We start from the raw sequence: 17,029 nt of genomic DNA, 5'->3' as shown, positions 1-17,029 counted from the left end.
GGCCAAGTGTGCCATAGAGAGGGTCCCTGTGCCAGAAGTAGTTTGTGGTTGTTATTCCCTCTACTTTTTGGTACTCAAAAAGGATATGGGCCTGTGCCCTATCCTGAACCTTTGATCCTTCAATGTCTTCCCCAATAAGAAGTTCAAAATGCTAACTCTGGCCGAGGCTTTATCTGCCCTGGAACCAGGAGCCTGGATGGAAGCATTGGACTTGCAGGACGCTTATTTTCACATCCCTATCCTGTCTGCCTGCAGATCACTGGTGGGCCACAAGCGCTTTCAATTCACCGTGATCCGTTCTGGCCTTAACAGTGCCCCTCAGGTACTCACCAAGATGATGATGGTGGGCACAGCTTAACAGTGCAGATCAGGGCTTTTAGTTTTTCCCCTACCTTGACGACTGGCTGTTGAAGGTGAGCCCGTCCAGGCTGTCGTCTCCCAGACCTGCATTCGCTAGAGTTTACTATAAAATGCAAAAGTCACACCTGACTCTCTCTTAGATGCTCTCTTTCTTTGGAGCTGTTCTGGTCACAGTGCAGTTTCAGGCTAATCCTCTAGAGTGGCGAGTCCAGGAATTCCAGACAGTGATACCGATGTTTCAGCCTCTGTCCTGGATTTAGCTGAGAATGACTCTGAGGCTGCTGGGCCTCATGGCCTCCTGCAATCCTGTTGGTGAATAATTCCAGATGGCATATGCAGGCTTTGCGTTGTGACCTGAAGTTCAAGTGGGCACAGCATCCGGGGAATTTCTCCAACATGGTCCAGATCTCGGAGGGAACTGCGCAAGATCTGCAGTGGTGGCTAACGAAACGCAATTGGATCCGAGGCAGATTCTTCTCCTTTCTTCAGCCAGATCTGACACTAGTGAGAGATGCATCACTTTTTGGATGGGGCGGCTACCTGGAGAGTTGGAGATTTGAGGCATCTGTCCTCTGGCGGAGTCCGGAATCCACATAAAGTTTTCGACCTCTGGGCTGTCAGACTGTGTGGGAAACTGGCTCTGTATATACTATATCAAAATGAGATATAGTGTGCACAGAGTCCAGGGGTTGCCGAGAGGCTAAAGTAGATAATACTAAGGCTCTCTTTTGTAGTAGTGTGGTTGAGCAGTTGGACTTATCAGAGGATAGTGCAAAGCATTTGTTCACACATGCAATAAATGAAACACAAACTCAGTGACTAACTCCAGGCCAATTGTTTTTACATAGCAAAAATATATTTTGTTACTTGATTTCTAGAACCATAAGATTCAAGTTGCAGGTAAGTACATTTGCAAGTAAGTATCTAACATATGTATCAATACCACTTTGTATCAATCTAGCAAGTTAAATGGTTTTCAAGAAAATACCAAATATCTGTTTTAAAAGTTGACAAAGTGCAACTTTCAGAAACAGTTCTGGGGGGGGGGAGAAAAGTTAGTACAGTTTTGAGGTAAGTACATGACTTACAGTTCCAGTCTCCGGGGTTTAGGATGTCCACAGGTAGGTGTTCAAGTTAACCTCAAACACCCACCACCAGCAGCACAGTGCCGGCCGGGTGCAGATGTCAAAGTTGATGCAGCTTTTAAAATAGGCTCCTATGGAGACTCGGAGCTCTCAGAATTGGGCCTGCTTGCTGGTAAGTACCCACGTCTTCAGAGGACAGACCTGGGGGGTTTAGGGGGGAGGGGTCATAGGTCCACACCATACACACACCCTCAGTGGCCCAGGGGCGTCCGGGTGCAAACACAGCATCGTGGTCCCAATGTTTTTTCAGTAGGGGGGACGCTGAGGGTCACAAAGATGCTGCTGACTAGGTCCAGGGGTCGGTTCCGGACAATCACAGGCTGGGCAAGGAGGAGGGCTGCCTGCTGAACGTAGCTGGACCGGTGGTTGAATTCCCCAGGGTCTTGAGAGCTTCAGGTGCAAGGTTATCTTTGGGTGTCTGGAATCTTCGTCCGGTTCTCTTGCAGTCAGATGAGTCCTCTGGATTTAGGCTGCAGGAGTAACCGTGTTGGACAGGAGAGGTTAACCCAGGGTGGACACTAGGTCATATTCTCTTGGGAACCAGCTCTAGTTGGTTGGGCCACCTGGACATGAGCTGTGGGCATCTGGTTCAGAGTGGTTCTGGAGTCCCTTGTTGGATTTTCTTTCTGGACAGGGCCCGCTGTCCATTGGAGATCTTTGTCCTCTGGGGTGCATGCAGTCTTCTTGAGGCTTCTAAGAGGTCGCTGGTCCGGCAGGTTTTGTCGCCTTTTTGTAGCAGTACTTCAGAAGCTGGGAACAGGCCTGTAGGGCTAGGGCCAAGTCAGTTGGTGTCTTCAGTATTCTCTGCTGGGGGGCAGTTTAGCAGTCCTCCTTCTTGTATTCTTCTTGAGGGCACCATGAATCTGACTAGCAAGGTTCAGGAGAGACCATAAATCCTGGATTTAGGAGCGTTACAGGGGTTATAGGGCAGTAGCCAATGGCCACTATCCCCGAGTGTGACTACTATTCCCTTCCGGTGTCCACTCCCTTTGGGAAGGGGGGCACAGACCTAACCATATTGTTCACTGTTCTCCAAAGCAAGATGGAGGATTTTGCAAGGAGAGGGCTCACCTCCGCTCTGGACAGCTTAGGAGTAGTCCTAGCTGAAGTGGTCAGTCCTCCTGGTTTGTCCTAACTTTCCCGCTGGACTTGCCGTCAATAGTGGGGCTTTGTCTGGGGGGAGCAGGCATCTCCACCAGCTGGAGTACCCTGGGGTACTTTAACAAAAGGCCTGAGCCTTTAAGTCCTACTACCAGGTGTTAGAGTTCCTGCAGGCGGGGAGGGTTTAAAGCACTTCCTCCTAGTGCAGGCTTTGTATTTGGCCATAGAGAGCAAAAAGGCTTTCACTCCATATGGTCAGAAACTCATCTGGAAGTGGTAGGCTGGCACAGACTGGTCAGTCCTGTACTAGAAGTTTGGCTAAAATACAGGGGCATCTCTAACCTGTCCTCTGGGTGCATTTTTCAATAAATCCAACACTTGCATCAGTGTGGGTTTATTGCGCTGAGAAGTTTGATACCAAATATACCAGACTTCAGTGAAGCCATTATGGAGCTATGGAGTTAGTAATGACAAACTTCAAGCCTATATACACAGTATGGCCACACTGCACTTACAATATCTAAGAATGGACTTAGACACTGTAGGGGCATATTGCTCATGCAAGTATACCCTCGCCTGTGGGATAGTACACCCTTCTTAGGGTTGTAAGGCCTGCTAGAGGGGTGACGTACCTATGCCACATGCAGTGGTTTGTGGGTATGGCACCCATCGCGCCATGTCGACTTTCTTTTTCTCCCCACCAGCACACACAAGCTGCAATGGCAGTATGCATGTGCTTGGTGAGGGGTCCCCAGGGTGGCATAATACATGCTGCAGCCCTGGGGGACCTTCCCTGGTTACATGGCCCTTGGTACCATGGGTACCTTTTACAAGGGACGTAACTGTGTGCCAGGAGTGTTCCAGTTGTTGAAGCAATGGCATGTTTTTAGGGAAAGAACACTGGTGCTGGAACCTGGCAAGCAGGATTCCAGCTCACACTGTCACGTCATCATCAATATCAAGCAAAAAGTGTGGGGGGTACCATCTAAAAAGGGCACTTTCCTACAGACTGGCATTGAAAGCATGTCTTCCCTCGATCAAAGGGCAAGTAGTGCACGTGTTCATGGACAACACCACTTCCATGTGGTATTGCAACAAGCAGAGTTGGATGGGGTTGTAGATCCTTTGTCAGGAGGCTCTACACCTCTGCAAGTGACTTAAACATCAGGGCATTTCCCAGGTGGTTCAACCCCTGGTAGGCTCTCTGAACATAGGAGCGAATAAACTCAGCTGTCAATGCCTGGTTGATTACGAATTACGTATTATCCGAGGTGACACCAGGTCTCTTTCAGCAGTGGGGAGAGTCTTGGTTAGATCCGTTTGCTTCTCCAGAGAACGCACAGTATCAGCAGTTTTGCACGTTTGAGTGTCCGAGGCAGCATTCACTCAGTAACGCTTTTCATCGCGAGCGAAGCTCAGGCCTACTGTATGCCTTTCCGGCCGTACCACTTCTTCCCAGACGTCTTAAGAAGATCAAGAACGTCACAGCCCAAGTAATCCTTGTGGCTCTGGATTGGGCATGAAGAGTCTGGTGTCCCGAACTGTTGAGCATGACCATCGAGCCTCTGATCAGATTGCCTCTTCAGTAGGCTCGCTCGTCACAGCAACAGTGGAGGGTTCGCCACCCGATCCTGTCTAGTATGCTTCTCACATGGAGATTGAGCTGTGGCACTTGCCTGTTAGAAAAAAATTGTGGATTGGTGAACAGACAAGTCTGTTGACCCTCTCTCTGTCTTTCTTTCAGAGATTCTCTTGTTGATACTTTCTTTGACCCACCAGGGCTGTGCTCTGGGCACCCTCAAAGGTTTTCAGTTATCTCCGCATTTCTGAGATTACCTGATCAACCCTCTTTGTTTAAGTCTTCTACTGTTAGTAGGTTCCTTAAGGATCTTACCCCTGTGTTTCCTCCATCCCCATTCATCATGCCCCAATAGGATTTGAATTCTTAATTCTTAGTACACACATTCCTAATGTGTTCTCCTTTTGAACCTCTCCACAATTGTTCTCTCAGCCTTCTGACATTAAAAACAGCCTTCTTTGTGGCTGTTACCTCCACCCTCAGGGTGAATGAGCTGCAGGCATTAGCATCAAAGCCGCCCTACCTTTCCTTCTAACCTGACAAAGTGGTGCTTCACACTACAGCTTCCTTTTTGCCAAAAGTGTCTCTCTTTCATGTAGCCATTCCATCACCTTGCCTACACCTGCATTCTAAGGAAGAGGAGAGAAACTACTGCCTACACCCAAAAAGATCTTTGGCCTGGACCTTAATTGTACCAAAAAGTTTTGTGTGGATGATTCACTCTTTATTGGTTATGTGGGTGTGAAAAAAGGTCGGTCAGTGCAGAAGAGAACCATCTCCGGATTTGTAGTTCTCTGCATTGAAATGTGCTACGCATTGGCTAAAAAACAACCCCCTGAGTGTTTGTGCACTCATTGTAACAGAGAGACAGCTGCAACCATTGCGTTAGCACACAAAGTGTAGGAAGCTTGCTCTGTATATACTATACCAAAGTAAGGTATAGTGTGCAGAGAGTCCAGTGGATTCCCAGAGGCTTTACAGAGGCTAACTTATATAATACTAATGCTCTCTTTTGTGGAAGTGTGGTCGAGCAATTAGGCTTATCAGAGGGTGGTAATAAGCATTTGTTGTACACACAGTCAGGAAATGGGGCACATACCCAATGACTAACTCCAGGTCAATGTTTATGTATTAAAAAATATACTTTGTTAGTTTATTTCTAGAACCAAAAGGATCTGTGTTGCAGGTAAGTACAGTTTCACGAATGTAGCATTTTCAAGTATCAAAAGCATGTTGTAATTCATGGATAAAACAATTTTCAGGTAATACTTTTCAATATCAAAAGTCGACACAGTGCAATTTTCACTGAAGGCAATGCAGTAATTGGGGGGAGGGGGTGGGGAGTACATCCGCAATTTACTGGTAAGTACTAGACTTACGGTCCCATTCTTCAGAGTTTAAGGTGTCCACAGGGCAAAATTTGGGAAGACGCCAAGAGTGCACCACCAGCAACAGTGGACAGGCTGGGTGCAGAGGTTAAATTTGCTGTTGGATGCCCAATGGAATCCTATGAAGACTGGGGGCACTCAAAAGAGAAAGCTTTGCCAGTAAGTATCAGTGGTCTCAGGCCCTGGGGGAGGGGATTAGATCGGCACCGGGTGGGGGCCAAAGGTAAGCACCAAACCCTCAGCGGCACAGGGGCGGCCGGAGGCAGGGTGCAAAAACAACGTTGGGTGCTCATTGCTTTCCTATGAGGAACTCTGGGATCACAAAGAGGCTGCAGGCTTGGTCCAGGGGGTTGGATGAAGACCAATGGCTGGACAGATAAGTTGAGGCTTCTCTGGACATCAGTGGAACGTCTGCTGGGTTCCCCAGGCCAGGTGGCTGCAGGTGCAGGGGGTACCTTTTGACTTTGGATATTTTCACCGGATCCAGTTGCGGTCAGGGGGTCCTCCGGATTCAGGCTGCAGACGTCTTCGTGGTTGCTAGGAGGGGTCAACCCAGGGTTGACTCAAGGTCAGAATCGCCTGGGGACTGTCTCTGGTCAGGTGGGCCACATGGACTCTGGCCATGGGCATCTGATGCTGAACAGACAGGGCTCTCGAATCCAGATGGCTCTGGAGTCCTTGTTGGAGGTTTCTTTGTGAACAAGGCCGCTGTCCTCAGCATATCTGGTCTTTAGGGAAGTCAGGCAGTCAATCCTCTGCGGGTTTGTAGAGGTTCCTCTTCCTGCAGGACAAGTCTTCTTGTAACTGGAGGCTTGAAGCTGCAGTCTGGTCGGTTGGGCTGTGGCCAAGTCAGTTGTGATCTGGAGTCTCCACTGCTGGTGCCGCTCCTCAGTTCTTCTTTAGGTCGCCAGGAATCTAAAGAGCAAGGTTCAGGGGTGCCCCTAAATATTAGATTTCAGGGCGTTACATAGGGCAGTAGCCAATGGCTACTGGCCTTGAGGGTGGCTACACACTTCCTGTGCCCACTCCCTTTGGGCAGAGCAGCAAATACCTATCCATATTGACTATCTTCCTCCAAAACAAGATGGAGATTCTGCCAGGAGGGGTTCACCTCATCTCTGGGCATCCTAGGTGTGGTACTAGCTGGGGTGGACACTCCTCCTGGTATTTACTAATTTTCCCCACCAGACCTGCTGCCAAAGTGGCTCTTGGTCCGGAGGGGTGGGTATCTCCACTAATTGGAGTGCCCGGAGTCAGCAGAACAAAATGCAAGAGTCTTTGAGGCTGACGCCAAGTGTTGATGCTCTTGCAGTGGTGAGGTAAGAAGCACCTCTACTCAGAGCAGGTTTTGTCCCCAAGAGCACAAAGGCCCTCATCCCCATGGGGTCAGAAACTTGTCTGGTGGTGGCAGGCTGGCACAGACCAGTCAGCCACACACTAGAGAGTTGGGTGAATTTCGGTGGGCATCTCTGGGATGCCCTCTGTTTGCATTTTACAATAAATCCAATACTGGCATTAGTGTGGGTTTATTCAGCTGAGAAGTTTGATACCAAACTTCTCAGCATTCAGTGAAGCCACCATAGAGCTGTGGAGTTCGTAATGGCAAACTCCCAGTCCATGTTCTCAATATGGCTACTCTGCTTACTGGATCTAAGAATAGACTTAGACACTGTGGGTCATATTACTCATGTAGCTATACCTTCACCTGTGGTATAGTGCACCTTACATTGGGGCTCTAAGGCCTGATAGAGGGGTGACTTACCTATGCCACAGGCAGTGGCTTGTGGGCATGGCACTCAGAGAGGGATGCCATGTCGACCATACATTTTTCTCTCCACCAACACACACAATCTGCAGTGGCAGTGTGTGTGTGTTTGGTGAGGGGTCTCTTAGGGTAGCACAATATATGCTGCAACCCTAAGGGTCCCTCTCTGGCCACAGGGCCCTTGGTGCCACTGGTACCTTTTACAAGGAACTTATCTGTGTGCCAGAGGTGTGCCAATTGTGTAAAAAATGATACAGTCTAGGGAAACAACACAGATGCTATATCTTAACAGGATCCCAGCACACTCAGTCAAGGTAGCATCAAATATCATGTAAGAAGTGTGGGGGAACTGAAACAAGGGCCAGTTTCCCTCACAGAGTTCCAGTCCTGAGCAATGTCAAACAGCAACATGGCCATCCTTGCACATGTTAACCAAACACTACTGGCTGGACAGTCTGGTCCGAAGGGATGGGTACTTTGCCTGTTAAGTCCTGCAGACTCCCTAGTATGACCTTGATTCGCAGACCTACCTTCAGGGCTGGTATTGCTTGGGAGATCTAGTCAAAGGTAAGAAATCTGCAACTAGATGACTCTATCAGACATACAAATTATCTACCTTTGGTAACTCCTTATCTGGTAGAGACATATTCTAGGTGCATCTTCCTTACAGACCCAAACTTATTTCTAAGGAATGGGACTTCCCTTTCAGGGGCCTAGTTTTGATACACCACTGATCAGTGTTCTTTAGGGTTCGGCACCTCTGGCTTGGAAAGTCGTGAAAAGAAACTGATGTCAGCGTGCTAGGGTGGCGCCTATATAGGACCCGGGACATCATGTCTAACACGCAAAACGTTGATGACCGACATACTGACGCCAGCTAATGGTGCACAGAGGTAGTGCTCAGGGACAATCTCCAGATCCACACTGACGCCTGGGGGAAGTTCTAAGGTACGGAGTCTGCAACTAGAATAAATGTCTACACGATAGGGTGTTACAAAGGCAAGCAAGATGCTCAAATGAAACTTAAGGCCACTTTTAAGTTTTGTTGTTCAGTTTTTCAAGTGGCCATGCACAGCTGCTGGCTACAAGACAGATTTCTGCCTTTCTGAGGAGGATGTAAAGGACTCCCATGTAAAGGATCAATAAAGGCCAGCCACAGAGGGAATTACCTCCCCCTGGATGGAAGCCACACATGGTGTTGGCTCAAAAGGTGAGCTCCAAAGGAGAAGCTGCCTTTAATGGGCAAATGTCGACCTCACTCGACAGGAGCTGCCCCTTTGTTCTGGTAGATGGACGGGCGGTGGGATCAGAGAGGGTAAACCAGTTGCCAAACCAGTCTTTCTGTGGGTGTACTACCAATCTTCCCACACCAAGAGACGAGTTCAGACACATTGAGAATCTGGGCAGACTGTTGCACCCTGGGATTTCTAAGATGCCACACTTAGCTGAAAGTCATATGTTGGAAGGGAACCTGATAGCTCATTGTCTAGTGACCACTTCATCCCTCAAGGGCACTTTCAACACAATAATTTGACACCCTGAACCTCTGATCTTAACTGGGCTAGAGAAAGAAACAGACATACTTGCCCTACTGATCCCAGGAACAGGCCAGAGAAGCCTCAGCAGCCACTGGACTGCACCTGCTGTTCGTTGGTCTAGTGAAGATAGGCCTGTGTCTGTGGTGCCGGACTCATGGAAAAGTCCCAGACTAAAAATTTGAACTCCAGGAGTCAGTTGGTAAACACCCTATTCCACTAGCAGGTTCATAAAAGCCGAATTAGCTCATTCTGGCTAGTTAGTTGCCACGTTCATCAACTCTCCAATATCTTCCAAGGCGCAGCCCTGAAGAATACTCCTCAGTGCTCAAAAGTTGCGCCAGAGGCCGCCGGAGTGCAGATTTATCACCAAAGTCTGACACTAAAGGAACCCGCAGGACCTGCTGTGAGTTGAGACCAGTGGTCCACCAGTCATAACCGGACTTCTGCTGGCTCAAAATAGACTTGGAGGAACCCCAACACCTGTTGCCCAAGTGCACAACCTCAACCGTGCACCAAGAAATAACCCCAGGAATTACTGCGTTGCCCACACAGCACCCAGAGCACCTTTCACCATCCTCCGCACCCTGTATCCTCTGCATCAAGACCACTCCATTGAAGTCTATGGTGGTCCATGTGTAGTGTGAAACAGGACTTAAGCCTACTTTGTTGACCAGATAATTGTCCATATATTTCTTTTTTGTCTCAAAATGCACTTGGCACAAATAAGTGACCGGGATAATGGTGGGTTTGATTTGCTGACTGTGATGTCACATTGAGCATATGGATTTTTTTTTGCTGAAAAAACTCACACCATTGAGTGATAATAAATATTAAGGCAGAATCAATAAAATGAGGTTCATATGATCTGTTTGATAATAATGTTTTCAAAACATTGGTGGAATATTATAGATTAGTCTTCTAGTCATAGTGAAGTGCATCTGGGGGCTGGCAAGTGGGTCCACTACCACAAGTTTAGGGTGTATTACATACAGAGGTCACAGATCCACACCATATAAAACAATTCAATACTCTAAATATTCTGCATGCCCTCTTTGAATTTTGGTAAAAGGACACATTGACAATTATGTCCCTGTGCATTCAGGCCCATCTGCAGAAAATAAAAGCCCGTTCCCTGATTATAGGGCATAGGTCAAAGTTAGTCACTCGCTCCATTACTTTCTTCTCTTTATATCAATTTAGATGTCGGAGCACTGGAACAAGTGACTCCCCTTGCTGTTTTTAGATTATTCCCTATTGGTCTCAAAGACGCTGATGGGCATCCAGAACCTTCTAGATAAATTCAGCAGTTTTTGCACATCACGTTTGTTGGCCATCAGTACCTCCAACACTAAGTTGATGACTTTCAGATCACACAAGGTCTTCAGGAACATCTTAAGGGTGGATAGTTCACCTATGACACTAAAAACGTTGGCAATGTAGGTGTAGAAATCTCATCAGGCCTAAAACGGGAAAATAACATTATGATGTCAAGAATTCTCCTGGCACAATATGTAGGTGCAACAGCTCACTTTACCAGGAAACATGGCATTCTGGTGATTTTGCTTGTTTTATACAAGAAATGATTGTACAACGGCACAATGGTTCACTTTAAAGAAGGGAAATTGGGGGCTGCGGGAAAGTCACTCCACTGTTGATGTGTGAAACTGGTTTTTGAAAGGCTTGCAGTACTTGCCATTTAGTGCTCCCTCTGTCCCCCTGCTGGTGGTGCCTTGTATTGTCCATATATCCTCCTTAGATAAACATAAACTGCTCCAATTTTGAATTTAGGTGTGGTAGACCCCGGAGTTCATCCTTTACAGTGGTTGCTGTGTGGAATTTTTTGCTCTTGGGAGCGGGAGTAATTTGTTAGGTTTGTTTAGACATAAGCTTGCGTTACAGCTATGCATGCCCCAATTAAGGTCCTCCTTAGAGTCTATTTCAACCAGAATGGCAGTTAGTCAAAGCCATGTTCAAGGTATGGCTACAGAAAAGACTGTTAACAGAAGCTCTTAGACAGATTTTACTTAATACATAATAACACTCCCAAATTGGAGGTCTTGTGTTCGAAGTTGAACCCACTTAGGAAAAGGGCTAACCTGGAGGTTAAAGCAGTTTTTGGAAATGTGAAAATGGTTACATCCAGGAAGATGGCTTTTGCGGTGTCATGCTATTGACAGTAAAGTTGATAAGGCATTGTTGCATATAATGTTCTTTGTTTCATGATAATGAACGATTGTGCTAATTTCTGTAACTATTTTGTTCTATCTGACTTAATGATTTGTTAACCAAACTAAACTTATTACTATCTTTGTAGGAAAGTACCCTCTTTTTGGCATGGGTACGCCCACGTTTTGCCTGCTATCAGTATGCTTAGACTGTTTTCACTGGTATCTTGCTAACCAGGACCCCAGTAATGGTTCTCTTTTCCTCTAAATTTGATTGCCTAGGACTTTGAGCACACCACAATTGACATACTGGTGCCCCCTTATAAGTCCCTAGTATATGCTTCTTGGGTACCCAGGGCATTGGGCACTTGAGGTTCCCCATGGGCTGCAGCATTTATTGTGCCTTCCATTGCAGCCTGCGTGAAAAGGTGCCTGCATCTTTTCACCACAGGTCACTGTAAGTCACCCCTATGGTAGGCCCTCCTAGCCCAGAGGGCAGCTCTCTGCGTGTGAGGGTACCCTTGCATGAGCAGAGGTACCCCTACGAACTGCAGTTCCATTGCACTGGACTTCGTAAGTGCAGGGAAGCCATTTTACCTGTGTACTGGACACAGGTGACTCACTACCTGTGTCCAGCTATGCAATGGTAACTCAGAACTTGGGCATGTATGGTATCAAACATGTCGGAATCATACCCTAATACTGTTGCCAGTATTGGTTGTATGTTTCCATGCACTTAGGGGGCTTCTTAGAAGGCCCCCAGCATTGCTCCTACCAGTCTTCTGGGGTTTTCTGGGCAACCCTCGCTGCTGCCAACCCTCAGAAAGCTTTCTGCCCTCCTGCTGCTTGACCAGCTCAGGCAGGGGGAAGGCAGGACACCCTTTCCCTTGGCAATAAGTCTTAAAAGGCTTGGGAGGTGTAGCCTCCCCAAGCCATTGGTTTGCTTGCTTTGAAGGGCACATTTGGTGCCCTCCTTGAAATAAATCGGTTTGCACCAGTCCAGTGACACCCCGCTCTCCCCACACCCTGCTCTGGCGCAAAACTGGCTCCCCTGTCCATCACCATCCCAGGGGTGGTGCCCAGAGCTCTTCCAGGTGGCCACTTGATTCCGCCATCTTTCAAACCAAGATGTGCAGAGGCCCCTAGGAGAATCTGAATAGCCAGGTCAGGTTGGTGACATCACAGCCCCCTCCTGATACATGGTCATCTTACTAGGTGACCAAAACCCCCTTTTAGGGGTATTTAGGGATTCCCTTGAAGATGGGTCCCCAGATACAACGTGCAAGACTTCACCAGACTCCTCTGCATCATTTACTTCGACTGCGCTGAAATTCCGGAGACAACTTTATTTTGCAAGATTGTTTCTCTGGCTCCTTCCAGCAGCATGCCACATTTCCCCAGTTGTGTATCCTTTGGGTTGACGAGACTTGAGCCTGCACTAAGAAGAAAGAAGGAATCTCCCTTGCATCTGCCGGCACCTACAGCAATGACTCCGGCTTTGTGGATCTACTCTCCTCTGGAACACCATGGATCCTGCATCACAGGTGGTGGTCTTGAGTGGTCTCCTTGGTCCTCTCTGCCAGCTGTCCAACATGGGAGATGGGGTGCCCATGCCTCTCCTTGCAGGACAAGTACCCCTGTGCACCACGACTATTGTAGCTACCAAGGCTTTTTGTCTCCTGCTCCAAGGGATCTTCAGGCACTGAGTAGCCCTGGCCCCAGCACTTCTTCCTGTCAAGCACAGTCTCCTCTCTGCTGCTCTAGTGACGTGAGACTTATCTTCAGGTGTGCTGACTGAGCCTCACTGCAACTTACTATGCCTGCTGCCATTTTGTTGGCTGTGCGGGCTGCGACTGCTTCTGTTAGCCCACTTGACTGCTAAGGGTCACCCCGGACGCCTCTCCAGGGGTCGAGTCCCCTGCGCCTTGCTGGTCCTCTTCAGCCTTGCAACTCTTCTTTTGCTCCTCATGCATTTGCCAAAGCTTGTTGGTGGTCCCCGTTGACTGACGTGGGACACCATCTGCACTGCTCAAGTTCTCCTCTTCAGCCTCTGGGCTCCAAAGCTGGTCATCATCTTCCCCCGTTGACCTGGTTCTTCATCCACAGAAGGGTGGGTAGTAGCTCCTGTCCCCACTGGACACTCCATTTTGGACTAGACTCTGTCCCCTTCTTTTTTTAGGTCCTTACCGGAATCCACCTTTGGTTTTTTCTAGTCTGGTCCTTTATCCAAGCCTTCCTGTTAGTCCTTAGGGAGATCACATACCTACCTCTGCTCTCCTGGTTGCTGGGGGTCACTCAGGTACTCACCTCTTGGGGTTCCTAGTTCTTTAAGCTCCCATCCAACAACTCCCCATGCTTGGGTGGGGAACTGTATCTGGCATTCCACTTTCTTAGTATATGGTTTGACTCTCCCCAGGGCCCTCTCTATTTTTGCTAAGTATTACCAGTGCTTGTTGTTTCTATGCTAATTGCTGATTGCTATTGTGTCTATACTTAGTGTGTACTTTCCTCCAGTTGGGGGGGAACTTCCTATAAGTATTCTAGTGTTGTGTTACCATAATAAAGTACCTTTATTTTGGTAACACTGGGTGGTTCTTTCATGTGTGATAAGTTGCTTTGTGACTTTAGTGGTATTGCGTAAGCTTTGCATGTCTCCTAGATAAGTCTTGGCTGCTCATCCACAGATACCTCTAGTGAGCCCTGGCTTCCTAGACACTTCCTTTCATGTCACTAATAGGGGACACCTGGACCTGGTAGAATGTGACAAGACCATAAGTGTCCACCACACATCAGGCCAGCTCCCTACAATCTTTACTGTATTTTTGAAGCATGCTAAGAAATGAAAACAATGTTTATCCAGTGTGTAGCACAAAATAAAGTATCATACTGAAGAAATCCGCAAACCACCCTCATTAAATTATTTGCTTTTTTGTTCCAAATTTGCTGCATAATCATACATGAAAAGATTTCAGTAACTAAGTTTAGAAATGGCCGCTGGTCCGGATTGGCAAAACTTTCTGCTGTTGACTTTTTCTTTTACTCAGTTGCTCTCTTTTTACTTCTGCATCTTTTTAGTGATTCTCTGCCTTCCTCATCTCCTTTTTGTTTTGCAACATGTATGATGTGGAGTATCTCATTGCTCATAGTGAGTGAATAATTCATAATTCATTGGATAAACTCTGTACCACTACTATGCTTTTTACTCAAGATTCTAGATGAAATTGAAGAACATGGAATCAAGATATACCACTTGCCAGATGCAGAATCTGATGAGGACGAAGACTTTAAAGAGCAAACAAGACTTCTGAAGGTAAGGTTCCAAACTGTTTGTCCTCAAGAGAGTCGAGTTTCTATATCACTAGCAGATCATTACTTGCCATTGAGTTTTGGAAGGTCCATTACTAGAATAGGTAGCAAAAGAGCCTAGCTGTACATAACCTATTTTCTAAAGGATATTCCTTTCCTCTGATGCCGCTTTGTAAACACATCCCTGGATGAGACAGAAAGGAAATGTTTCATTGGTTCTGGTGGAGTTTCTGACATGGGTCCGAGCTTTGCTCCCAAATTTGTTGCCTTTCTAATGACTTCAAGTTTATCTTACATTACACCGAAGATTTCTCTCCCCTGTCCCCTGTCTCTCCCCCCCAAACAACAAAAAGGATTCAAATAGTGCTGAGACTGAAAGGAACAGTTCTCTATCAGTGTAATACTCCGTGATCTACCTGTAGTGCTGGGATGCCAGTGATGACTCAGTCTTGCAATTAGTGCAGCCGAAGGCAACCGGTGAGCAGGTCGTGAAATGTTCTGTTCTCTCTCAGGGGATCTCCATTGATAAACAAACACTGATTAGTCCTGCTCACTTACGGGACCCTGAAGCAGTTCTTTCAATACCATATTTTTACAGTATCTTCTTTGTACTTCCTAAATGTCTGAATGTACATTAAAACAGGCTATATTGTCAATTACAATAATCTTGTACAGTGGGAGACACAAGACAAAAGCCTTTAAAAGACACTAAGAATAGTTAAAGGTGACCGTTTTAAAATTGTCCTTCACATTCTTTTTTACTTCTCTTAAAGTAAGCAATAGGGAAATAAAGGGCAATGCAACTGAATAGGCGGCAGCATTGAAACAATGAGTATAGGGCACCGCACCTTTAGGGGCACCCTGACCCCCAGTGTTCCATCATGCCCTGCAGGTTACACAGTTCTTTTTTCCCGTTACTATTGACAGGATCCTGGAGCAGAGCTCTAACTTTTTAAGGCGTGTTCACTCAGCATTGTAGTGTAGCCATTTTTTATGTAGCTTTTGCGCGTTTGCTTAAAGCATTAGGCCTCTGTGCACTTTGTTCTAGATGCATTTTATTTAGCCTTGCACTGTTATTTTTCGATAACCAGTTTCACGGTCTTGTTTTATTTTCTTCTAGCACACAGTTTAGCTTACTTCAGCACCAGAGTTCTCAAACAATACATTCTTGCTCGCTCTGTGCTTCAGTCAAGGATACAGTCTCTGGTACATTGCCGATAGACCTGGTAGAAGTTTAGTCTTTAGGGTTCGTAGAAAGTACACATTCTTACATAGGGACGTTTCTTAGAACACCAGCGTGTTAGTTATAAAAACACTTCCTAGTCCTGGTACACGTAAGAGGGAGATTCCGACCAGGAACCCACAACAAGACGCTGACTGGCTTGTTGAAGATGCTGATCCCGATCACAGGCCTTTGCTCAGGTATGAGGGTTGATGTCCTCCCGGGGGAACCTGAAAGGCAGGCTTAGAGCTTAACATGCTGTGCTCAAAATAGAACTTAGAAGAGAGAACGTAATCTAGTTGCACTATGATAGCGTTATTCTTATGTTTTACTCTCCTCGTTACTATTTCAATCCTACTATGTTGTATGGTTCTGGTAATTGCGGCTCACGCCTAGTTATCCAAAATGCAGTCGTTTTATTAAACTAATCTTTAAAACTCAAACTGCCTTTGTCATTTATATATGAGACCACACTCTGTATGGGAGAACTGGTTGGAATCTGAGTGACCACGACTTCCCTGGAAGTACTAAGATGTCATGCGCTCGGCTGCCCAATTGTCTCTCCCCGTTGGGAGATATGAGGCACTGCTAGTTAGGCGGAGCTCAACCCGGATTTGGGGTGACAAGAGTCCTTCGCTGTGGGTCAGACTTAGTCCCCCACACTGTGAACAATTTTGCCCCCCAAAAATCCAGTAGTCTCATTAGGATAATGAGAGCCTATGCAACAGTATCTTTCATTCTTTTTCTCACCAAAAATGATTGTCTCGATGTCCTTTAGGCAGAAGAGTATTCTCTAATATTTTTTTGACAGGAAATATATCTATTGTTTTGCATAATGCCTTTTCTTTTTGTGAAATGCCCGAAGGTGGCAGGAAAAATGCAAAAACAAACCCATACTGGATCTGTATCCTCTGTTTGCCAGTCTGTCATGACCCAAAGATGGGTGATCTATTTTGCCTCTCCATGGCCAAGTGAAGCACCCATACAAGGCATGATTCCCTGGCTGGAGAGACATCTGAGGGTAGAGGAGCGATTGTTCCCTCTACCATTGCCCCTATCTCATTCTCTGAGGACTCACACTGAGCAAGATCCAAAAAAAGTTCATCTGGTGAAAAACAACTTACCAGTTGGACTTCTAAAAGATGATATCAAGAAGAGGTACAGCTCCTAGTTGCTTGCTTTGAAGGGCTGGTCCGACATCTATAACACACAGCGTCAAGGAGGAGGGCACCAACAACGTCAAGACATGGTTCAATATTGAGACACCATACCACTTCCTAAACTAAGATAGCAGAATGTCTTTCACACATGAAAGCCTGCACACTTCCATCTGAATTAGACTCAGAGTACTGAAGAGCCTTTTCGCCATCCAGAGGGGCTTCTGTTTTCACCATTTGGATTCACCAATGCCTCTTAAAATTTAGACTGAATATCCTCCTCCACATCTTCATCCTTTTACA

At 46.7% G+C, this 17,029-nt stretch overlaps 1 protein-coding gene across 6 annotated transcripts in view; it reads left to right on the top strand.

Moving 5' to 3' along the window:
- Positions 1-17,029, top strand: part of SEPTIN2 (septin 2) — an 877,282-nt gene that overhangs the window by 591,107 nt on the left and 269,146 nt on the right. For all 6 annotated transcript variants that reach the window (XM_069213638.1, XM_069213641.1, XM_069213640.1 and 3 more), the window contains one exon: positions 14,250-14,351. In XM_069213638.1, the coding sequence (XP_069069739.1) occupies positions 14,250-14,351 (102 nt within the window). The remainder of the gene's footprint in view (positions 1-14,249; positions 14,352-17,029) is intronic.

The sequence above is a fragment of the Pleurodeles waltl genome, chromosome 11 (genome assembly GCF_031143425.1).
Source record: "Pleurodeles waltl isolate 20211129_DDA chromosome 11, aPleWal1.hap1.20221129, whole genome shotgun sequence".
NCBI classification, from domain to species: domain Eukaryota; kingdom Metazoa; phylum Chordata; class Amphibia; order Caudata; family Salamandridae; genus Pleurodeles; species Pleurodeles waltl.
The sequence above is the reverse complement of the archived record's forward strand: the minus strand, read 5'-3'. Positions and strand labels throughout refer to the sequence as shown.